The 25,551-nt window shown below is 39.6% G+C and overlaps 1 protein-coding gene across 1 annotated transcript; it reads right to left on the reverse strand.

Moving 5' to 3' along the window:
* Nucleotides 1-1,990: 1,990 nt before the first annotated feature.
* On the reverse strand, nt 1,991-24,762 carry OBI1 (ORC ubiquitin ligase 1). Its single transcript, XM_059839195.1, has 6 exons — nt 24,628-24,762; nt 19,927-20,062; nt 18,849-18,940; nt 16,932-17,180; nt 13,663-13,751; nt 1,991-4,337 (listed from the first exon to the last, which is right to left on the reverse strand). Exons 1-6 carry the CDS (start codon nt 24,697-24,699, stop codon nt 2,834-2,836), a joined length of 2,142 nt encoding a protein of 713 aa, XP_059695178.1. The 5' UTR covers nt 24,700-24,762; the 3' UTR covers nt 1,991-2,833.
* Nucleotides 24,763-25,551: the final 789 nt, after the last annotated feature.

Consider the following 25,551-nt stretch of genomic DNA (forward strand, 5'->3'; position numbering starts at 1 on the left):
TCTTAAAGAAGAGACAGTAGAGAACATTTAAAGCCAAACACAGCCCAAGTCTCTGTCTGGTGCTCGTAGGCAGAGCTATTCTGGTAGCCTCTCACCTGAGGAAGCAGTACCAAGCAGAAATGGACTCTCACAAGGCCTACAGGGAATGGTGGATAAGCAGGTCACTCGCCAGACTTTGTGTAGGTAAAACTGAGGATAACTAAGTAAAAACTTGATCTCAGCACTCCTGCTTTTACAAATAACCCAAAAGATTTCACTAACAACAAACTTAGACTGGTAGCAAACTCACTTCCCTGAGCTACTTAAAGTCCCGGAGAGCATTCTCATGTGTTAAAATCTGCAAATTGCCTTGTATTTAGCACAGTAGGTATTACTAGATAATTAATTTTATGAGGTATTAAATATCATTAGACATCATAGATGTCTTCTGTACATCACTTGGAAATGTCTATTATCTCAATAAAAATTCTAATAGTAAAGTAGTAGATCTTGTGTATTCCAGTTCTACATTACTACATAACTAGGTAACTGCCATGAAAAATTAACAGCAATGAGCTCTAGTTTAGGCCAGTTTATCAAGTGCAGAAGATTAGCAATGAAGGCATTGACAGAACACAGCCCGGAGAACTGAAACTCCATGTTCAGCTGAGAAATTTATACCTGAAGAAACCCCAGTCATTACATTTAGTTGAAATTTTGGAGTTGATATTGCACTGATCACACTACCAAATTTTAAGCCAAGAGGAATACAACCTTTTAACCTTAGGCTTGGCTCTTCTATCCATTCACACATGTGGTCAAAACATCTGCCTTGAAAAGCAAGCCTGTATGTGGTGTTCCTGCTCAAAGGATGAGTAATATGTAAAAAAACTCCTTTATTCTAGTTTGATTTCAGGCACGACACCAGTTGTATTCATGCCTCAGTAACTGGAAGTGAAATGTGAAAAATCAGAGTGTAAAATGAAGCCCATAAATTCACTCCCCCCACACCACAATGAAACAAACCCACAACACACAGCACTTACTACTGCGTGTTTGTGATTGCTCTGCAACAAAAGGATGTTTAAATAAAGCGCTTGTCTCTTCTCCCAAAGAGTTGTAGCAAGACAGCATTACTCTTAGTAAAACTGGTCAAATCAGGTAGCATAATTTACAGATGATTTTGAGAGCTCCCTAATTTCTGAAAAATATATTAAAATTGAACAACTAGATTTATCCGTGAAGATTAAAAATTCAGGTGGTATACTGAAAGCAGTAGCTGCAAGCACAATGCCATCCTGCCTGTCACCACAAAACAGTTCTTGCATGCATGGCTTGAATGTTGATTTTTTGGTAAAGTTCAAAAAAGAAAAGTCCCAGTTCAGAATGAACACATCAATTGCACAAATGCATGCTCACATTACAATGGGAGGTGTAGTTCTTGTTCAAACGGCTTACAGAACCTAACCCTACAAGATGAGCCAGTCCATTGAAATTTTCCAAGTGGCTATCACTCTTTTCAAAGGGACAAAAGGCAGCATATGGAATTTTCATATCATAAGTATTGATGAAGCAAGGACGTCTGTTTCTAAGAAATGCCATCAGAGTCCTATATAGAAAGAAAAAAACCCCTGCATCTTGTAATTAAATATGGCCTTAAAAAAACCTTAAAACACAATAATGCAAAGAAACCAATTTTGCTCTGCTGCTTAATTAAGTCTCCTGCCTGTAGCAGGCCATCACATTATGTTGACCTATGCAATACTTTCTGGAAGAGTCACCTCCAGAGAGGCCGAAAGCCATTTCCATCAACCGTATTGACGCTGACACTGGAATGGTACTATGTCTAACAAGAAGGAGGAAGGGAGATTTTTAAATCTTTTTTTTTTGGTGAATAAAAGCTGAAGTTTATGCTTTATAAAACTTATATATGTATTTTTCAAATTAGGGGAAAAAAAGTTTTCCCTTTTTTTTTTTTTTGCTAATTCAATATTTGAGGCAACATGAAGGATTACAGTGCTTATAATATGTTTTATTCAATTCACATAGAAAAGCATGCAGTATTAATGTAAAATGGTACAGTATTAATGTAAGATGTTCAGTGCACATTAGGTAAACAAATCATTAGCATACAAACCCATTTTTATGGTCTATACAGGCATACTAAACACATTTAGAATAACAATGATTTTTGGGCACTAAATTAAAAATTGTGTTTAACTTCAAAAAGAGACAAGCCATAATTACAGTCTTAAAAGTGATGTTTTCTAACTGAAGTGCTGTGACCCTGAAAAGAAAGGGGCTGCTACCTGCTACCTTACACCCACTTAAAACAAGAGTTTCAGTACAGTACAGTGCTATGAAATAGTCTAAGCAGAAACATTTCCTCTGGGAGGCAGGTTTTATGGCAAAACTGACATTAATTTATAGCAATTTCATGAATCCATAGGATATATGGCCAGTAGCTGCCTTACATGCACAAAATGTAATCTTTAGGAATGGGAAATGTAACCTTTAAAACTAATTCTTACATAAATGACTAATTTGACAAGACCACTTAGAACTGTCAAGGAGCCATTAGCTGCGCTCACAATTGGAAGAGCATGTAATCTGATAACTTAAAGAGCATCAAAAACTCCCAAGCCCTCAGGTAAATAAAATGCCCAGTCAAAATAATCTGGAATGGTTCTTCCTTGGGAAAGAGCTTGCAATGGGCAGGCAAATGCTCAGTTTTCACACAGCAAAAACGACAGGATCAGAACTACATGGAAATCATTAAAAATTAAGTTCACCTGTAAATATTAAACATTTGCAGGTTTACAACTTTGAGTCACGTTTGATTTCCTAAGCTGAATCAGTTTTTGGTGGTTTTTGATGGACTAGCACTGGAAAGGCTGTTTTGAATTTTCCTTTTGGTTGACTGACTGACATTTTTATTTTTCCTTTCAGCTGTAAAGGAAGACACCCAAGGAGGATTAATCTGACTTTGAAGATCAGATGACATCTTTAAAAAACATGAACCAAACTTCTGTTCCTCAAATAACCTTTGTGAGTTACTGAACAGTACATTTGGGGAAAAGTCCCTTTGAAATAAAGAGTTTGAAGGCTTGGCACCAGTAGCTGCTACATTTTGGCCTGTAAACAGTGGAAAGTGATCATTCATATCTACATCAGACGGGGAGAGGTTGGAAAACATAGCAGGTTTCCAGCCAGTTCTGTCAGCTACCAGATCGCTTGTCTCTGGACCCTTCATACTCTGCTCCTCATTCATCTCTTCCAGATTCTTCTCTGTTCCATTCAGAAGTTTAGCGCACTCTGCTGACTTTGAAGAACTGTCAAGGTCAGAGGACTTGAAATTATAGCAAGGACTCTTGCTGTTGTCTGACTCGGACATCATTGAGTCCAACTCAGAAATTTTATCGAGGTAGGCAGCATCCATAGAGGCCTCGCTGGAGGTTCTTGTGCGGTTCATTTCAGAAGAGCAGAGAGTATGCAACCTCTTAGGTAAGCAAGAACTTGTTTTATCACTGGACTTTGCTGTTGTCTCATCTGACTGACCAGCTACTGAATTTTGCTCTGATCCATCAAAATCTAAGTTCTCAGCAAAATTCGTTGGGCAGGTGCCCCAAACCCCTGATTTTCCTGCAGTAAAACAGTTCAGCTTCTTTTCACTATTACAGCTGCTTGTGCTGTGCTTGGAAGAATCTTTGCTGCAATCATCTGAAGTGTCATGAAACCCTTCAAATTTCAGTTTTCTCAGGAATGTTGATGGTTTACTTGCATTTTCTTTTCCATCAGGAGTGTTCAGTTGAAGGCGACTGAGAGACAGAAAAGGAGTGCATGGTGGTGGAAGATCATAAAGTTCTTCATCTTTGTATGGGGTGCATTCCTCAATTTTATTCCACTGGTCTTCTAAGCAGGCATCCATATTTGTACTATTTTCATCCAGGAGAACCCTGTGACATCCTGGAAATAGTTCTTTCTTTGGGGCACACTGGGTATTTGAGCTGTTCAAGCCATCTTGACTAGAAGAGCCTAAACAGGTTCCACCACTTGTCAGCTGCTCAAGACTGTCAGGACTCTGACTGGTATTCAAAGCCTTTTTCTCCTCAGCTTGGGTTTTCAAACATGTTGTATCTTCACTGCTCTCACCTCCTTCAGGATCTGTGGAAAGCGCTCTCTCACTAGCAGCACCCACTGTCTGGCTTCCTTTGCCTGCCTTTTTCAGCTGTAAAAGCTGACACTCTATTTCTTCTATATATTTATCACTTCTTTCCAGTGCTTTTTTCAGACGGTTCATTTCACGTTCACTTTGTTCCACTTTGGAATGAAGTGCAGCTACTGTAAACCTACCAAACCTGCAATAAGTAAAAAAGAAAGAAAATATTAAGCTGGAAAAAGACATTCTTGTGAAGGTTTGTAAGCTCATTTCAAGACAGAACAAAGCTATTAAACACTCTGTTAATTTGAAAACAAAAGTCAGAACTTCTCTCTGCTAGTTATGAAAAAAAAAACCCCTGAAATCATCACAAATAACATACAGGTGGAGGTGATACAGGAAAAGACAAAATTAAAGTATTAGTGGTAGCAAGGCAATAACAAGCAGATTACCCTTCCAGGGGCTGGTTCTATCAATTCAACTCAAATATGCATGAAGAATTATCCCCTAAAACAATGGCAAAGATTTATGATAACATTTGAACAGTGGTCCACATCTTGAAATATTTACATTCAATCATTTTCCTACAGTACAGCAGTGTTTTACAATACATTTCTTTCACAATGTCACCTTGTCAAAAACAAAATGCTGATATGAAATGCTGAAATTGCATTAGTCCTTTGAGGTGGTTTAAATACTTAGATAGACAATTTCAATTATGTTCCTGTTAGATATACAGCTTTTCCTCACCCATCCTGTGGAAGGCATATCCACTTACTTTGAGTTACTTGTTTTTCTGAGCTTTACAACCAGAACAATCTGATTTCTGTCTTAACTCCAATACAAAAATCTGCTGCTTGTGGTTTGTGAAAGTTGTCTGCTCATGGGGTTTCCAGCTTGAGCACATTTTCAAGTGCCAAGATACGGACTCGCCTTCCCCTCATCCTCCACCAGCTTTAAAGACTGACCTTCCTCAGAGGGCAGGTGAAAGTTTCAGCTATATGCCCTGACTAATTCTAACCTGTCACTGACAGGTGAGCACCAGGGAATTCCCTGCCCCAACCAAGGCTTTCAATTTACAGAAAGAAAAAACAATTAAAGTTCTGATATTATTAGAAAGGAGGGAAGGACCTGCAGCCACCCTGCAACTCTGACAAATAAGGTTTTATTTATATCACAAAGAAAGGACAATTCTCTATGTGGGCTTACACTGAATTTCCATTTTCCATCTTGCAGCTCCATGTTACAGCACAGGCTTCTATTTACTCTTTCAGCTTAAACACTGCCTGAAATTTCTACGTTTTTCTTTGTTTGTCTGCCTGTCCCTCCCTCAGAGTCACACTGAATTTCCATTCCATTTTCCCCATTTCTTCAGCTCACCTCTTCAAAAAATGCTCTGACTGCAACCCTTGGATCAGTGAAATCTGAAGGTGGGTATCTGCGGCCTCCAACTATGCTGGCAAAACAGCCATGGATATATGCATGCATTTCCAGCAAACAATCAAACCATATTCTACTTTTTCAAGTTGTGAGCTTGAAGCAGCAGGAAGCTGCTGTATGCTGACAACTGCAATACAATTAACTGGACAGCTGGGAAAAGCAATAAGGACTATCATAAGCCCCCCAAAAATGGGCACGAGTGAGCAGATCTACTGATATATTTCACTGCTCAACTGCTTTTGCATATTTAAAGAACTCTGAAGACTTTGGTATAGATGGTTCAGTGATGGATAAGATTTACAGAACAGTCTAAGCCACTTCTGTCACAGCTAGCAGACCACTTTTTAAATTAGATCAGCCTAAGCTTCACACAGTTTTGGTGTGTACCACTCCCTGCCTTGCAGACAAGAAATGGCAACATAGAAATTTTATGTTTAGTAAGATTTCTTTTTTCCCCAAAAGAAGCTAGCTGGACTGCAACTCAATGGAGGCAAGGACCCCTTCACCTCCACAGGACCTCTACCCAATTATCTTCATATTCATAAAAAAAGAAGACAGACAATTTTTCATTTGCTTGCTCTCTGGAAAACAAGTTTTTCCAACTGCTTATCGCAGTTGGTCCATTTCTAGCTGCACCCAAGACAGAAATAGGAAAAAAGGCACAGAAGACTTTCTCTCTCCTCTATGAAACTAGGTAAAAGCAGAATCACAGCTCAAGAACATTTCCATTATATTTTCAGGGGAAGGGGTTACATGAAAAAAGCATCCTTATATACAAGACATTTTGATTTATTTCCTCCCACAGTTAAAGGAACACAGTTTGATACAGATGGAATCACTGTGGCACAGCAGGGCCCAAGCAAGAGCTTTCCCACTTCCTAAGGTGATCCAGAGGTATTTATTTTGCCTTTCTCTAACAGACTTATTCACACAGTCTTACAGGAGCAAACCCTACACTCCCTAATAAAAGATAGAAAGATCACACAAAAATACAATTTAGCTGAATAGTCAAGTGACAGAGAGGGAAAAATGCTTTTGTAAAACAAGGAAGATTTTCTCGAGTCTCCTCTAACAGACATGCTGACATAAAAATTAAAACATGTTTACATTTATATGCGTACCTGGTAATTCCTTTTTAATGGAAGAATGGTGTAATATGTTTATTTAATGCAAATAGCATTAGTGACAGCCTGAGATTTGCTTATGAGGAAGCACTGTATTCTCAAGTGTAACTTTTATAACAAGTGTCCTCAGGTTAAAAAAATACAGTATGTTGTTCAAAGGCAAATAGCATCACTAATATGTTAATTGTTGCAGAGGGATGTGCTTGGGAATTTTGGTTTTCAAAAATGTAACATATGACAAGCTGCTTACAAAGTTACTTCTGCAGTTAGGCTTAGAACAGTACTTGCTTTCTGTTCCTGCTTAAAGATTTGCATACATTTATTTCCCAAATTTTAAAGGACATAGATTTTTAAGACAACTAATTACTCCAGATATAGGTGCTTTACTGACTGATCTAGCAAGCCAGAAGAGAGTTTGAAAACATTCATATTTTGGTTAAAGAAACCAGAACCCTCCCCATCTCCCCAAACCAAACCACTCGTAAGTGATTTTTTCTTTTTTCCCTTCAGATACACAGTGAGCCCTGCTATAGCCAAAAAATTACGGTCTTATGACAATAATAACAGAATGCAATACAGTTACATGAAAATAAATTTTAGTTTCACCTGACAATGCAGATAAATTCTATTTCCTGAAGCATTTGAATTATTTCACACTTGGTAACAAGGTGATGACTTCTTTGGTAGAAGTTAAGGTACTTATTATACATGTGGTAAAGAGCACACATATACCAAAAGGAAAGCCATATTCTCACACATGAACAGACTTTTGGGTGTTAGGGTCTTGTTCTTTAGTTGTATCACTGAAACAAAGACTTTGGATCTCACTGCATTTCAAATACATTCTTTGTATAGAAAACTACAAGCCCAGAAAAACAAAATCATCACTCATAAAGTGAACAGGAACACATTTCCAGTGGGATTTGGATCCTTAACACAGACACCTAACAATATTTTACATCACCTAAAGTCTTTTACATGACTGCTGGCCCCCACATATCACTCTGGAAGGATGAATCTACAGACCCTGTATCACAGCTACCAGCCCCAGGAAGGGTAGTGGATATGTTACAGTGCCTGAAGTGATGCTGGACGTCTAGATGAACATTTCAAGCTTGTATTTCAGGACCGTATTTCATATTTCCTCAGTCAGAGTCCTTTTCCTTGTCCAGCATGATTCTAACCTGACACCAATCAGAAAGCTGCAGACATCTCTCACCTATAGTGAGCAAGAAGAACTAACATTCACAGAGCCACCCTCCTTTGCATTATTCCACAACTGCTCCCTCAGTTATGTCTGATACTCCTATCCTGATTTTATCTGAGATATCTTCACAGTAGCTACTATGGAACTATGTTTTGCATATGTGATGGAAACAATGTTGATAACACAGGGACTGTTTTAGTTGCTCCTGTGCTGTTCTTACAAGGCATCTTCCGCCTCTTAACCCACCAGTGAGAAGGCTGGGGGTGCACAAGAAGCTGGGGATGGACACAGCTGGGGCAGCTGATCCCAACACACCAAAGGGATATTCCAGACCATTAACTCATTATGCTCAGAGTAAGAAGCTGGGAAAAGAAGAAGTAAAGGTGGGCTATTCTGAGTGACAGTGTTTGTTTCCTGAAGTCACTGTTAGGCACAGATGGAGACCTGCTTTCCTGGAGATGTTTGAATGCCTGTCTGTCTGTGGGAAGTGGTGAATGAATGCCTTGGTTTGCTTTGCTTGTGCACAGCTTTTCTTTCCCTGCTGAACTGTCTTTACCTCAACCCATGTGTTTTTTCACTTTTACTTCTCCACTTCTCTACCCTGAGACGGGAGGGAGTGAGAGGCTGTGTGGGGCTGAAGTTGCTGCCTGGGCTTAAACCATGACAACTTCTGAAGAAGTCCATTCAGAAACTGTTGTGAAGTTGAAGAACAAATGTTTCTTCCTTCTCTTCTTACCTATCAGTTCTGCAAACTCAGCTTAAAGGTTTTATTTTACACATCAGTGACCACTAACTGCAGCACATCTATCTGGTTGAGCCATTGAGTCAATTTAAAGCCACACAACCTCAAACAAACTTTTTCTGGATAGCAAGCAGCTGCAATGGACAGTTTTCTTGTATAACCATTTCCCAAAGACTGGGGTTGCAAGGATGCAATGGAAATTGATTCTCCAATTCTAATCACCTGATGGCCCAGGCTGGGGACCACCCTGCAGTTCAGGATGCATAAGCATGATCCGTCCCCCAAAGGAAACCAAGGATGCAAAGTGGAAAATGACAAGGTACACTCAGGGCTTATTAGAGTTTGAGATTAGGGCAATGCCAGAGTGTACAACCAAACCCAGCCCCATCATTTAGATGCACATTTTTCCTTGGGTTCTGCAGTTAGATGGGAAGAAAGGGAGGAAATTCAAGAACAAACCAGCTGAAAGAACTACTACTTTCTACAGTTCTTTGGTGGTATCATATACCAGCTGTACCAGTTCTGCAATTCTCCTCTATATCACCTATGAAAGGTGATCTGCAGAAACATCTTGGCAACATCCCAGGTTTTATACAGCCGTCTTAAAAGTGTGTCATATTTGCATAGACATCAGAACTAAAAAAAAAAACATTACTGCCAGATGAGGGCCTATTCCTAGCAAGCAAAAAAACCCCAAAACCCACAAAAAAATCAAGACATACTGTCCACTGGGAACAGACAAGTCAGGTTCATTCTCTGAAGTGAGCTTCCACTTTCATGAAGGGAATTGGCTGAATTTAGACAAATATCCAAAGCCTCTCCAAGCACTTTAACATCTATCAGAGAATCATTGATTTTCCATGTAAGAAAGGCAGATTATCACCAGGGTCAGCAAATAGCAAAAGCTAGAAAGAATTATTTCAGAACTACTAAAAAAACCCAATCCTCCTGGAAACCCCATAAAACGAAAATGTGATCTGAATGTCCTTACCCATCTACCTAAGGTTTAGATCTTCATGCCTGAAGGGGGCACTTTCTCAGGATTTAACGCTATGACTCAAGAACTCAAAGCTCATTTGATGGCCATTTATATGCCACTTCCCTCTACTTTACTTTTAAGGCCACACTGCAGCTAATCTTCAAAAATGGTCACTCCTCAAGACGAGCAAACTTGCAGAGAGGTGATACCATAGCCCAGTTTTCTGTCAGGGAAAACAGCAAATGTTCTTACCCTCTACGCCCTGGATGTGGGTTTTTAGAAGCCTATTTACAGGCCTGGTGAAATGCAGATTGAATTTTTTATTCTGATATGCGCAGAAATATTTGAGTTAGGTACAATTTTAATGTTGTAAAGAATGACAAAGAAAATCAACAGGTCAACAGGTTTAGATTTCAGTGCACCTGAAATCTAAACAAGATAAATCACAAATCTAGACAAGATAAACAGTAAAACTGAAAAACTGCTCCTCCCTCCTTAAACTGCAACAATTAACAATTTGCAAAACCAGAGAAAAAAGATAATGCAACAATTTTATGCATGTTACAGATAGTTTCTCAGACTGGAATTTTAACTGGCAGAAGGAATTAAATATTTAAGAAAAAGACTCCTAGGAAGCCTAGAAGTCTGGTTCAAACTGATTTGAATCTAACCATTCATAAAATACACTATACCCTGGAGTAGATGGACTTGCTAGTTATTTTCCTGCAGGTAAAAAGCAAACATCCTTTTGCCAAAAATGCTTTTAGATCCACTGTGCCCTGCCAATAGACCTAACGGTTTTCTATTTCAAGTAGAGCTGCAAGTAATAGGGCTTAATTATCCTGTAAAACTTGAGTTTCAGAAGTTTTTTTGTTCTGGACTGTGAAAGTGGAAGTTGCTGAAAATTCATCAGGAGAAAAGGTAAAGAAAGAACAAATAACAACCACAAATCAGTCTGATTTGCCTGAGAAATGGAGGACTAATGCAGGTCTTTGGTAAGAATCAGAGCTAGAAACTTACCCTCATCTGCCTTTCAGACCTGTGTCCCAACTATATGATGGTATGGTATTCTGGTGAAGGTCTAGTCTCAAAAATGTTTTCAGGAAAAAAATAAAAAGCTAATCAATAAATCAGCATCATCAGTTTAAAAAAATGTATAAAAATTCCTGACATGGCTGAAATATCGATTTTATTGACATACGTGACATTTTCCAGCAGGTTTTAATGGATAAGAACAAAGAAAAAACAAGTCCATGATAAAAGGAAAGTTTTTTATTGACCACTGAAGGAGACTAATTATACTTTTCCCTGTGATGTAAGAGGTAGAATCTGTGTTACAAAGGGATCATTCACCTGCCATTAGTGTTCCCTCTTCTGTAAAGCAAAGTCCACTAAAACAATTTATGTTGAGCTATTTAGCTCCTAAGTCATCATGCACAAAAGCTGGGATATACAGGGACTGAATACTGACAAAACCTTTACAAAATATTTTGATACCAGTTTTATTTAGGTACTTATTTGTTTAAGCATGAATCCATATCTGAGAATCTGAAGCTAAAGAATATACGAAAAATGAAACAACAATGGTGACACTAAATTACAGAAATCCAATTCAGTATCTATTTTAAATTACATTAGAGACCTACTCAGACACTTTTCCAAAAATTACCTTCTGAAAACTTCTGAATAAAGCACACAGGAACAACTATACTTGTAAATCCATGTACTTGCACAGAAATTTCATTCTAGTGACATTGCTGGGCTCTGATGCTTACGCCTTCAATTCTGATTTGATAGGCAAGTTAAAAAACTCATTTATTTCAAGCCCTGTTCAAAGTGTGAAAACTAGCTGAAAGACCCTTTAAATATTATCAAAGTTTGCCATCAGAGCTAAAAGAATATTTAAAAAATGTCTTGATGTTAGGTCTGGATATTGACCAGACTAATGACCACAAGGATGAAAGTTAATTTAAAATTTCTGCTAACAACATTAAGATAGGAAAGATTTCTCACTATCTGAAGGATGTACCTGGGATTGGAAAGAAGAGAGTTTTTTTTGCATCAAAACATCAACCTAAAGAAAGCCAATAAATGGGTTAGTTCCCACACTTTGAAAGGGGACACTAAAAGCACAAATGCAAAACGAGGAAGGAAGGTAACTTTTTAAATAGCAATTTAGCAGAACTGGTACTGGCCATCGTGCTAGAAGTGTCAGGTAAAAGGAAACAACAAAAAAGGTGTCGCAAGATATTGATATAAGATGTTTCAGAGGACAGAAGACAGTTTTTCTGCTCTAGTTAGTGCTACCAAGACTTCACTTGTAGTCTAGTACCAGTTCTAAGCATTATGACTTCAGAAAGCCATAAACACTGGAGATTCTTGAGTGCAGAGCAAAACCAAATAAACACAAGTTTACTTTTTCTCTCAAGTCATACGTGTCTAGAAGACCTGGACAAAATCAATCTTTAAGATTTGATGAGGAATGAATGGGTATGGGCTGGATGAATCAAAATTGCTAAATTTGATGTGCTGAAGGGCTTCTTTCAGGACAAGTTTTTCCTTGCATGTACTTAAATTCTTGTAGCACATCACTGGGCTCAAAGCAAAGGCAAGACTCAATACAGCAGAATCAGGTACAGAAATACAAACTCCAGAAATGTTTGAACTGTTCCTAGCTCAGTTTAAGCTTGATTCAATTAATGTCCTAAATCCCACACACACCTCCAGAGTTATCACAGGCCAAAGACAATTCCCAAAAGCAGGAAGGATGTGATATTTGTTCAGGAGACTAAAAAAAAAAAAAAAAAAAAAAAAATAATAAAAAATACCAACATGCCAATCTAGCGGGCATCTGGATTGCAAGACAGACCCTGACACCATCCAATTTGTAATAGCATTCGGCTATATCTGGGCTTCTAAAGCAGAAAGTGACAGGCTATTGTTTTAGGCAATCATGGTCAAGCATGCACAAGGCTAGAAGAAAGGGAAATTGTCTCCACTGGGGAGTTTTCCTGATATCAGAAAAGTAAAAATCAATTTAGATTATCTGGTCTCTTCTAGCTCTTTTTTCTAGGATTTATTTAGTTATATCTATTTACTTTTTAAGTTTGCCATCCTTGCCAACTCACTCTTGAGTCTTATGGGAAAAGATACACCATGCCATAAAAGCCATTGCCATGGCCTTAAACAGGGCTCTATCTTTTTAGGGGTCTTCATGGCACAATGTGCTTTCATGTATCCACAGCACAAGGATCATGCATCTTCTTTCCTGCTGTCTCTAATAACAAGCAGTGTGGCAAGTAAGCTCTTCTACAAGGATGAATTTCCTCTTCCAGCAGGTGTGTTGCCAGAACTAGAACAAAATCAAGAGATCTTTCTTTTCACATTACACAGGTGCCTCCCAATCCCCTTCCTCAAAAGCTCTGTATAACCCTTTGGCCAATATAGCTATTAGCTTTTTAATATCCAAACAAACAAGAGAAGAAAGGTAGAAAACCAATGAAAGAAAGGAAAAGAACTTTAAAAATATCGATATATTGCTTCACAAAGTACTCCCAAGAAGAGGTACCTTAGAACACAGCTCTAATGAGTAGGGTGAAGTTTTTGCTTTTTGAGGGTGTTGTTGATGGTGTTATAACTGTTTAAAACAGAGTATTAAACACAAATATCAGTTCTGAGAATGCTCTCATGCTGCAGAAGCTCAATTCTGCATATATTGCCCAGACACAAATCCAGTGTTTCAATACAAATCCAGTACTTCAATAATGGCCATGTAACAAAGGAACAGCACTTGTAGTCAAGTCGTCCTTCATTGTGGACTTGCTGCAATTCTCTTAGTTGCATTTCTCACCCACTTGCTGCTATTTTTTAAGTTTCATTTTTCACCTAAGTCCATGAGGATAAAAATTCCAAAGTCTACCTGAAGACACATATGCAACACCATGTACATCACCACAGTTTTAGGTTAAACAGGCCTACAACAGTTAAACAGTCTATAAATAAAAGATAGTAGCTTTTAAAATATTCACATACTTTTGGGGTGATCTACTATCAACTTCAGCTTTTAGTCGCAAATTCTCTCTTAAAAGGCTATTGTTTTCCACGCTCAGTTTCTTATTTGCCTAAGGAAAAGAAAAGGAAAAAAAAGTATACAGTGAAACAGAAATGACTTCTAATATTTATAGGACAAGCTGTTTCTTCTTTTTAAAGAGACAGAACTAGAAATGTGCAGGCAGGAAACAGCCTTCAGACAGGGACACCACTTAAAAATCGCCATGGGAAATGGTTTGCAAAACTGAATAGCGAACAGACATTTTTTATTTATATTCCCAAAATACATTGCAAGTGTCCTATCTAGGGAAATAAACACAGCCATGTTAGTTAGCACAGAAGGTCATTAAGGAGATGTCCTAATGGCAATTCCATGTTTTTTTTTCCACATGACTAAATACGTTAAGTACATTAACATTACAATGTGCAGGTATCAGCAAAACTAATGTTGAACAGCTTCCTCCATTCCAAATCAGAGCAAGATTACTTTGTGGGGTTTTGACTTGTTTTTAAAGCATAGTTATCCTGTGGATGTAAATCTATTACGACAAGCTATTTGCAGTCTTTCTTCACTTTCTTCCAAGACATTCTGATTAAGATTCTTGATTCACAACCATTCTTCCTCCTTGAATTGAGGTCAATTCTTCTTCTCAGCTCAGCAGACACCCTTGTTAACAATACACTTCATATAGAGAGAAGTTTTTCTGCCACCGTGTTTCAGAACAATGAATGCCACTATCCTAACAAGCAAAATATACTCTTTGCACTTCCTAGAGTCTGCTCAATCTCCTATGCTAGAAACAGCACCAACAGTCCAGGACTCGTAATTCATAGCCTCAATTAGATAATGCTTCCACTGCATAATGAAAGTATGATCTCGAGCTAGATCTGAAGAAAGAGCTATGCAGTTGGGCTCAGAGTGAAATGTACTTTTTCAGAAGCATCAAACAGTGCAAGAAGAGAGGCAGAGAACTTCAAATGCTCATACAAATATCCCTAGCAACCTTTCCAGAAGAGGGGAAGGAGAAATGGAGCAGAAAAATATAAACAAACACCCCCTATCCCCAACATCACAATATTCCTAAGTATAGAAAGAATAACTAGAGACTTGTGGCAAAAAAGGGAAGGGTGAGCCCAGGGCTGAGTGTCAGCTACTCGGTATTTAAAAAATAAAAGCACTAAAAACTATCCTGAAAGCAATGAATGAGAATTCAGGAGCACTCAGTTCCAAAGCATCATCAAACCATTTGACAACATGGCCAAGCCCTTTCTGTCTTTCCAAAAACTCAGTTCCCCCAGCGACATAATAAAGTAAAAAACTTCATTACTTGTGTAGCACTGATATGCAAGGCACCCATGTAGCACAGGGCAAGGTGGGACTGAACCCCTCTGGTTCTTTCTTCTGTCCTCCTCCTTCTAGTGCTCTACCCTCCAAGTCAGTAATCTGCAAGGGACCCCCGCTTACAGCACAATGGTTTCATTAATGAGTTCATGTAACTGCATTTTTAATGAGTGTACTTAGTCTAGGCTTTCTCCCATGGAGTTTGTTTCACCACTCCCATAGCTTTTATGACTCCACTCAAAGTAATAATGGACACTACTTGGCATTTCTATATTTGTCTGCTCTAGAACACTAAATGATAAAGGTGGTTGCTACTTCCTGATTCAGTCTAGTTTTGAAAAAGAAAGTGGTGACAACCACATTTACTGAGGGATCTTGTCTAGCTGGGAAGTGCTGTCTGATTGAAACTCCTGGGTCAGGTACTTTCAGGGAGAAGGTTTCTAGTTCCAGACAGTGTGTGCATGGGAAAGATGTCTTGCAGCTCAGAATAGGGATGGGCATTGCACACTGACAAGTGAGACAAGGTCTGCCAGAGCCAACTGACTTTAGGTACTTATGGAATTGAGCAGCTGTTGGACAGGGAACAGATGAGAAAAAAGTGTTGGACTTAATGATCTTAAGGGTCTTTTCCAACCTAAATGATTCTATAACAACAATTTAAGAGTTCTTCCCTAAATCCTATCTAAGCCTCTATTTTTTTTCTAACTCTTCACCAAATTCAGAGATTTCATATGCTTAAATCTCTTTTCTTGCTAAGGTTAAAGTTACCCTGAAAAAATATCCAAGCAAACCCCTTCTTCAGTTCCTGTTACAGTGTTCTTTTACATACGGGGGGAAAAAGTTAAAAACTTAGTCATCCCAAAAGAAAAAGAGAAAAAAGAAAGGTTTCTTTTCATCAAGTTAAATTGTACTGCCTCTAACAAAAATATAGGCAGACAAGAAATTCTTGTGAATCCAATTTTGCCATCTACAAGTGAATCTGAAGCTCCTGGGGTCCTAGAAGTGTCACATTAACAAAATGGCAGAACAGCACAATGTGTGCCTCTAAGTCTATAGCACAGAAAAAGTATGAACACTATTAATGCTAAAAACTTTTTAAAGAAGTCCTAAATGCACCACACTTCGGTTTTGTAGGAAGTAACCCAGTATTGCTAATAGAAGAAATCAAGGCAGCATTTTGAATAAATACAAGTCCAGTTTTTTCTACCTTGATTTCAAATTAATCTGAAATTTCACTCTTCTTCAATGTTTAACGTGATCTTACTTGTGCTTTCTGGTATATTTTGCAAGATACTTTTATTTAGAGGTTTTTTTCACATGCCTATCTCCTTCATCCTTGCTTCTGCAGTATCAGATTTACTTCTGTATTACATCAAGATGTATAAAAAGTCTGCAGGTTTCCAGTAAAGGATATTCTGGTCATAAAATGCTGAAGCTTGTCTATTTTCAGTCAAAGGGTCAAGTTACTCTGCCTCAGCAAATTGCACCAAAAATATCGGCTAGCAGGGAGGGCAACAGTGCAAAATCTGCCTTAGCCAACTGTACTGTGTTTGCCCACTGAATGTTGCAAAATAGATATATTATATAGATTATTGCAAGCCTGAAAAATCTGGTCATCAATACTGTCGACAAGTGCTACTATAATCCAATTACCCAGTCATAGAGTGACAGAGGAGTTGAATAAGAGTCACATACAGGACTCACTAGAACAAGCAATAACATCTGACACTTGCAAGGGCTATATGGAAATACTATGATAGACCAACAGTCACTGGAATTCAATTTTTTTCCTCCTTCTTCTAGATCTATGAAGTAACTGAAGGTCATGGTGGCTCTTACTCCCATTTAACTAACATGAAACAGTTACACTACAAATTAGCTGAAGAAATGTGTTTGTTACATTTATTACCTCCCTTAGCTTTTCCATATTATCCATCAGTTTTTCGCACATATCATTGGCAGTTTTCAGCTTTTTGCTCCATTCCTCTGGGGCTTCTGGGCCACTGGTACTTGCTTCATTTGCTGACTGGCTAGTTTCCTCATTTTGGCAAGATAAAGCTGATGCCGCAGGATCCAGAAGAGATTTCAGCTGTATCTGTAAACTGAGGTTTTTACCTCTCAGATCTTCTACTTCTTTTTGCAGGGATTCTATTTCATCCTAAAGTTGTCAGAAATTCAGAGGAATTAAAATAATTGGTGAGATAATTAAATAATTCTGGCAAGTTCCCACAGCACTTTATAAAGATGGGCTCTGGCAAGCCCAAATGCATGCCTTCAGTTACACATATATCTAAGTATGCTTATGTACTGTGCTTTAGGCAGGATTTTAATCAACCTGCACACCCAAGCACACTGAAGGTTTTAGTGCAGGGAATCCCTTGACTACATAAAGGACCCTGAACAAACTGTCGAGCAGACCAAAAGTTTCAAAGCATTGAGCAACATGAATCTATTATTAGGGCACTCTGTGGGAGGATTTCCTGTATCAAGAGTGTTCTTAAGGTCGTCCTCTGCTGACTCATTTGCTGTTATTTTAGATTGTTTCTCTCATATTATTCTGAAACATCACATGTTGGGATGCTGAAAGTCTCCAAATTCAAAACAGACAGAACACTGCCTGGAAAAGGCTGCTCCAGCTACGCCAAAGCAGCAACATCTTAGGGAAGATTCTCAAAACGCAAAGAACAAAGCTCCTAGCTGTATTAGTCTGAAGCCATAGGGACGCAAAAGCCTTCCAAAGCCTCTTGTTAAAGGGATAAAAGAAATAATTTATCCTGAAAACATGTCTTCTACACTGCTTACCAATTCAAGTGTATGAGTTGTTCATGGTAACACTACTTAAGGAGGCCATATAGAGCATTTACATAAATCCAAGGCATATTTTCACAAATAATCATGCCTGCCCCTGCCCCCAGCATGGAAACAACAATTTTAAAATAAGAGTTTTTTCATAAGAAATTTATGTTATCATAGGACTAGCTGTATGAATTTTGAGTTTGTTTCAATAGAAAGGCAGGAAGCATCTTTTCCTTACTCCTTCTCTCTCTTAGAGAAACTAATAGAACCTGAGATATGGGCAAGCTTATCATAAAAGATAGCTCTTACTTCCCTAGTGTTAAGGATATAGAGAGAGAGTCCATTTCCTTTCCCACATTCTCCTCCCCATGACAGGTTTCCTTCAAAAATATGTGATGTCTTCACACTGCTGCTACTGAGGAAACAACAGCTGAGAAAAAAAACTAAGCACATTCCTTATTAACAGCTTTCCATCTTCTTCCCAAGAGAGTATTTTTCCAGCAGGAGACTGGAACATTCAGCTCTACTTGCAAGCATTTACTCACTTTCAGAAAACAATAAACCAATAATGCTAAAAATTAACCTATGCCAGAAGGTTACTGTGAGCAGTATTCTTTAAGATGGAATTTAGTCTCTCTGGGCAACAGGGAATTATTTCAGAAAATGTCTGTGTTTGTACTGAAGACAAAACAAAAAGTTCTCTACACCTAATATGCATAAAGAAAATGCTGCCATACCACCTCGGGGGTGAAATTCCCAGAAAACTAAAGAATTGGCTCTACTTGGCTACAAGTTGTCTAGAAAGACTATGACCATGACTTCAGTGGGACCACTTCAAGCACCATGGAATGCTCTCTTGTAACCTTAGTCAAAAGGTAGCATTTTAATCCAACTGAGTTTCATGTAGATACAGTATACACCTTTACTCAAATTAAAAACAGCAGGACTCAAAGCAAAAGGACCATTTGTATGTTGTAGTTTAAAAGCTGCAGTTCATTTGGAAAGTCACACCACCACCCCTTGTCCTTACCTCATATTCTTTGTGGAGCAATTCAAGTCTTGTTTTACGTAGGTGTTTTCTGACTGTTGGACTAAATATAGTATCACTTTCACTTGTTCCTCCTAAAGCAACAATAGGATGAAAGAAGCACTGATACTGTCTCCTTTTCAGTAAATTCAATATTAGTCATCAACCTTGTACAACTTTTCATATTATCAACTACAAATGCAGCTAATAATGGACCAATTGGCTACCATGGAAGATTTAAAGTCCTTTCACTTTCAAAACAGGTTCAACTTAAGTACCTACTAGTGATGTTTAGAATTCAAAATCTTGAATCACAGCAGGAAGAAAATTTTACATTTTTCATCTATTTTTTTTCCTTAACAGAATCCTATGTTATTTAAGACCATACTAATAAAACAGAGCTGAAGGAAAAGGGTGGGGTATCAAGCATACATTTAATTAGTACAAGTTACTGTAAGTTTTTAAAGTGAGATTATTCAGGTAATTTTTCTCTTAGAATGAAATAGCAGGGATATTTTATGTCAAATAAAGACTCCAGTATTTTCTAGCTCTGGGAAAGTTAAGAATCTCATGCAGTTGCTGTAGCTTCGTCTTATTTCTGCGCCAAGAGTAATTTTCATAAAAATAAAAAAAGAAAAGGAGGAAGTGATGAACAAAACAAAACAAATAAACAACAAGTAAAAAAACTCCACATACTCATTCAAGATTCTGGACTGAAGTACACTACTTCTCAGCTAATTGCTGGTCTCTTAGGTGAACAGGTTGCAATGCATAGGTGAGAATGCATTTTTAATGCATTTTTTTCAGTTAAAGGCACCATCCAACCAAGATTTAAAAACAATGATTAGAGCCATTGGGTACTTACTGCATTTGGATAATCTAGCCATTAATATACATAGTGTCTTTGGGACTTCCCAGTAACATCCCTAATAGCTACAAGGTTAAAGATTCAGTTAATTCTTCCTTAGATGTTGGTAAAAAACACACAGAAGAAAAGGTATTCAGACATCTCTGGATTCAAAGCAATCTCCTCCAGCAGTAAATACCAGAAAGTTATTTCAAAGCCTAAACTTGTCCTTACCTATAATCTCCTTGCAGGGATTTTCAGGCGTGATGGGAATCCTGCAAGCTGGGCACTGATTATTGTTCTTCAGCCACACTTCAATACAAATGGAACAGAAAACATGGTTGTTCACACAGATAACTGGATGACGGACCTTTTAGCATTAAAGAGGAAATAAAAAGAAAAAAAAAAACAAACAGACTCTATGAATACCTTAAAACTCCTTCAAGTAACAAAATACAAAAATACACAACCCCATCTCCCAGTGCAAGTCTGGCCTTGCAGCAAAGTGACAGTGTTGTTTTGCAGGGTTAGCTAGAAGCAATGTCCTGACTCACAGCACCAGATTTCCCTCTTATTAAAGACACCAAAGCTGTAACAATTTCTGCAGGACTAAGGTCCTTGTTTGCAAGAGCTTGTTAATAACGAGAGCGGCAGCAGCACCTTTTCTTTACCCACAACCTCCATGAACTACAGCCAGCCACTCCAGCAAAATGCATTCTCCTCCCAAGGCAGAGCACAACCAAAGTAGGTGTCTTTTCAAAAGTGAGGCATGGAGGGATCTCTACTGGCACCATCCATCACTTTGCTGTGGAAGAGGTATCATTGGAACACAAAGTGTTACAGATTAACTTTAGCCTGCGGATAATCAGCTCCATGGAAATCAGCTTTTAAAAGGATCGGGGCCAAAACCACAGAGCTGAAATGTGAACCAGCAATCACTAATTCAAGTCTCCTGCTAGATATGCATTGCTACTAAATAAGTCATTAGCCAAGAATGGGGCAGCTAACTGATGGATTAAATATTCCAATCAGACACAGATTCTTTCAAGCTTTCCCTCCCCTTCCAAAACAGCAGGGTAAACAAACTTTCAGAAAATATTAATGACAATGCACTATTCTCTCTTGTCACTTAACTATAAAACCCTGTTTGAAAGTAAATGTGCATAGGAGGGACCAAATATGATGAAGAAGAAAAAGGCTTTATGCTTTACTGCAGTTTGCTACAGCTTACTGTAATACACACTTTCAAATCTCTTACTTGTTAACATTAGTATTTGTGTTAGGGGTCTTCAAATAATTGTTTTTCCTTCACTCCTGTCTTTTTTCAAGAAATGTATTTTTAGACACAGAAGTGTCAGAATATATTGTTGCAAATTCTACTGTATCGCACTTAAAACCCAAGTTCAAGAGAATCTTCATCTTTAAATGAAGTTCCTCACAATTTTCAAGATATTCCTCTTCCACTCTGTTAGTAAAGTAGTCAGACTAAAAAGGAAAAATGAAATGTTGGCAGGGAGAAGCAAGCACCTGGAAAGGACAGGCAGTAACCACTTTGGCCAAAAGACCAGACGTGACCTGTAGCAATTGTACCCAATGATCAGCACTGCACGAGCTAAACTCCAACTGTTTAACCACTGAAAAATTCATGGATATGAATTAAGGCCCAGATCTGTCACCTTCTCCTCCAATTCACTCTCTATGCCTCTGTTACCTTACAGGATTCACAATATTTTTAAGACCTCCAATATGACAATCCTGAGAGTCAAAGGAAGTATCTATACATAAACAGAAACTCAAGTTACTGAAAGTATGAACAAAGAGAGACTGAACTTTCACCTCTAATTAAGAGACTTTTTTTTGGTGATTATTGCAAGCATTAGCACACCAATACTTTGGAAACATTTAATTATTACAATTTCCATTATTTCTAACTTTAAAAATCCTGTTACTTATTGCTTGCTTTTTCAAGTAAAAGAGCCTTCTCACCTGCAGCTAGCAGGGGGGAAAAAAAAAATAGACTTTTTTCTCTAGCCATACTTCTTTCTTACTTTGAAGCAGCCTGAGAATAGTTATATGGATGGTGATGAAAAGATACAGAGCAGAATAACATAAAATAATCCAAACAGGAAAAGACGTTTCATGAGTGCAGGTTTGCCCCCCAGGGAGCAAGAGACCCCCAGTCACCCCAAACCTGAAGCACACTTCTTGCACATGAATGATTACTCTATATCTCTAGCAAAATAGTAAGTCACATTTATTACTCTCCAGGGTACAGTGCTTCTGATTTACACACCTTTACAAGTTTCATTTCAGGGCTGGGGCTTTATACTTCAGTTGGCTCAGGATCCACACAAAGCAAGGCACACCAGAACAGCAAAAGCCACTATTGAAATGTCACACCATGGCTGGCAGTGCCACTGCCCTTCCCACTAACTGTGACAAGTCCAGGGGGTGGGGGATCAGGATATACCTATTACTAAAAAAGCATTTTACTTGAATTACAGCACAGTTCCAGTTCATTAATTGACCATACCATCTAGAAAGACTATGGTTTATTTCAGAAGTCTTGATCAGCTAGGTGATTTTGATCAATTTCCTAATTTTTCTCTCCAATATAATGCCATTCCTATGCAGATCCACATCCAATCCTGTACACATCTACTTCACTTTGAAGGCACTTCTGGGCCTTCAGGCAGCACTAACAGAGGAGCAGGCACATGGGAAATCAGACACACACCAGAGAACCAATCCCCAGACAACCTAGACTGTTTCAAACAACACAGAACTGTGTCTTGAGCCCAAACAACCTGTTGACACCAAAACCAACAGAAGAGATCTTCAGACATCCTGGGACAAGTAAAACAGTCTGAAGCAGGTGGCCCCTGATCTGCTATTAAAAAATACAGGTATGTTAGAAGACCGCCCAGACTGTATCAAAAGAATATTCAGGTGACAACCATGAAATTGATCCAAGTAATTCACTCTTATTTTAAATGGTCATTGCACACCTTGCCAACACACTTTCTGACATTGCTCACATTAACAAAATGGGCTAATATGTCCCTGCTGCCCAAGATTTCAGCTTCATTAAAAACGAGTGGCCAACTCATTGAAAGAATTTCTCTGCAATATCTCCTTTTTTATCCTCTGACCATAATACTCAGTGAATAGTTCATATCTTGCAGTCAGATCTTTGCAAATTTTGCAGGGGTAGAAAGAGATACATTCTGAGTTTAGGGTGGGCCATCTACTTGATTTGAAGTCTATGCTACAAACCAGGGAAGTATCAGATTATGTCAACCCTCCATGATACTCCCTGCTTTCCCAAAAGATAGTAAAAACTGACAAGATTTTTTTTTCCCCTAATTCAAACTAAACAAATTCCTTTCTCCAACCTTAATCCCAAGAAAATGTGTTTTTCTGGTGAAGTTTTTCTTTGAAGTTCCAAGCTAGAGACAAAGATGTCCATTAAAAAGAAATGGCAGTCAGAGCTGTCAGCTTTGCCAAAATTTAAACAGATTTACATGTCTAAAAATGAAAGCATTCAAATATCTTTATTACATGCATCACCAATGGATTCACAATTCATTCATACATGTGAATGTATTAGCTCAGTGCGAGACAGCAAGGAAGAGGGTGGAAGCCTCTTCCAGTACAAATGCAAGAACATCTTAAAAGGAAGTGAAAGTATGAAATAGTGGCTTGGAATAAGACAGTGGCTTTATAGCAAGATATGAAAGAATACCTAAGCAAACTATTAAGTGCTTAGATCAGAAAGTAACTAGGAGTGGATTCAAATAGCAAATATCTTTGTCAGTTTGATTTCACTCTCCTCTTGTCATTCTTTCCAATTTTTGCAGAGTGGAAGGTATCAACACTGCATTACATACAGAGTACACCTGGGTTCTCCTCCATTTCCATTAGACAGATAACAGAAAAAGAAAAGTAACAGGACAACAGCCAGAAAGTCTTGCTCAGCTTCCACAAAAAAAAAAGCCAAGAAATGAGTAAACACGGTTTCTAAAAGTAACACGCTGTTAGAATTTTGAGGCTAAAGAAAAGGGAGACGTCTGACTACTTTTACTACCAGTGCTCCACACCTACTTCACACATCAAATGTGCCTGCTCTTTTGTTATCACTCCAACAGAGAAGGTCTGGGAGTGTAGGCCAGGTGAGGTAGAAACAAACCAGACGATAAATGCCAGAGTACAAACATAAAAGCTACGTCTCCCATTGCGATTACTGTTGAGCTTGAAGAAAAGAAAACGAGGAAAAAAAAAAAAGAGTGGCAAGGAATGCGCAAAGAATTTGAGAAGCAATTAGTGACAGCCATGAAATTAGCTCTGGGGCTTTTAGAGAAGAACAGGCTAGCAAGAGCCCTCTGCTTCCCGAGGGAGAAGAGAAAGGAACTGAGAAAGGGTCAAAGAGAGGAAACGGAAACTTTTTCTCCAGACTGGTGCAGTTTTGCTCAACACTTTTTAAATCTCCTTGCTTATACACCCCCTCTTTGTTTCACTCGTTCTCCGCGACACAGCACCACACTCAAACAGGAGCTCCCCGAGCATTTTATAATTGAGTATCCTACTGGGACCGGGAGAAACCCCCAAACCTCGACACCTGAACCTCGGGAGCTGCACACCCGCGTACCTGGGCGCCCCCAGGCCCATTCAACACCTCCCGGGACGCTCCCGCCGGGACAAAGCGCGCTTCCCAACATCCCGAGGGTGCCAGCAAACCTCGGCCACTGCCGGGAACGGCCTACGCACAAATTTCCTTCCCCGCACGGAGCCGCAGAGCCTTAAAAGACACAACCCCGGCGAGTGTCAGAGCGTCGAGCCGCGGCGGAGCCCCTGAGCTGCCGCCACCGGCCGGACCTCCGTGCCCCCCGCACCCACCGCGGGCCCGCGGGGGCCGGGCAGCGGCGGCGGCGTTACCTTGCCCAGGCAGATGTGGCAGGTGATGGGCAGCGTGAGGGACAGCGTGACGCTGGGGCCGTGCTGCGCCATGGCGGGCCCCGAGCGGCGCGGCCCGGCGCCAGCAGCACGGAAGTCCCGCGGGCGGGCGGCCCCGGCCCCGCCAGCCCCGCTACGGCAGCCGGCGAGGCCAAGCCGCCGCCCGGCGGAGGGAGCGCCGCGCGCGCTGGCAGCGCTCCCCTGGAGGGCGGGCGGGAGCCGCGGCCCCTCACGGCTCTGCTGCTGCTGCTGCTGCTGCTGCCCCCCGAGGGGGTGTCCCGGGAGTCCGTGGAGGGCTCAGCCTACGCCCGGCATTCCCGGGGGAAGCACGGCGCCGTGGGGAGCGCAGGCACAGTGCCTGTGCAGGAGGAGGCCGACGCGGTAGCAAGGGTGATCTCCCTCCCCTGGTAAACGTTTGCTGTGCCTAGGTTTCATCATGCTGAATTAAATACGCGGCTATTTTTATTCAGTTAATTGCCCTGAATGACAAAATCGTAGAATTACAGAATTACAGGATCATGGAATTCCTCGGGATAGAAGAGACCTTAAAGATCATCTTGCTCCAACCTGCATGCCATGGGCAGGGACACCTTTCACTAGACCAAGTTGCTCAGAGCTCCATCCAGCCTAGCCTTGAACACTCCCAGGGATGTGGCATCCACAACTCTGGACAGCCTGTTCCAGTGCCTCACCACTCAATCTCTAATCTAAACCTATTCTCATTCAATTTGTGCCCTTGTAAATAGCCTTGGCCCATCTTTCCTATAAGTTCTCTCCAGTTACTGGGAGGCCACAATTAGGTCACCCTGAAGCCTTTTCTAGCCTGAACAATCCTATTCTCTTAGCCTTAGGAGAGGTGCTCCATCCCTCTAACCAACCTGGTGGCCTCTTCTGGTCTCAGTCCCA

Source organism: Haemorhous mexicanus, chromosome 2 (assembly GCF_027477595.1).
Source record: "Haemorhous mexicanus isolate bHaeMex1 chromosome 2, bHaeMex1.pri, whole genome shotgun sequence".
NCBI lineage: Eukaryota > Metazoa > Chordata > Aves > Passeriformes > Fringillidae > Haemorhous > Haemorhous mexicanus.

Excerpts from the sequence above, each read along its gene's own strand:
- OBI1 (XM_059839195.1), bottom strand. The coding sequence starts at position 24,699 with ATGGCGCAGCACGGCCCCAGCGTCACGCTGTCCCTCACGCTGCCCATC. Across the intron at positions 18,941-19,926 it reads TCCCTGCAAGGAGATTATAG|GAGGAACAAGTGAAAGTGAT; the intron begins GTAAGGACAAGT and ends TTGTTGCTTTAG. Across the intron at positions 17,181-18,848 it reads TGCTCCACAAAGAATATGAG|GATGAAATAGAATCCCTGCA; the intron begins GTAAGGACAAGG and ends TGACAACTTTAG.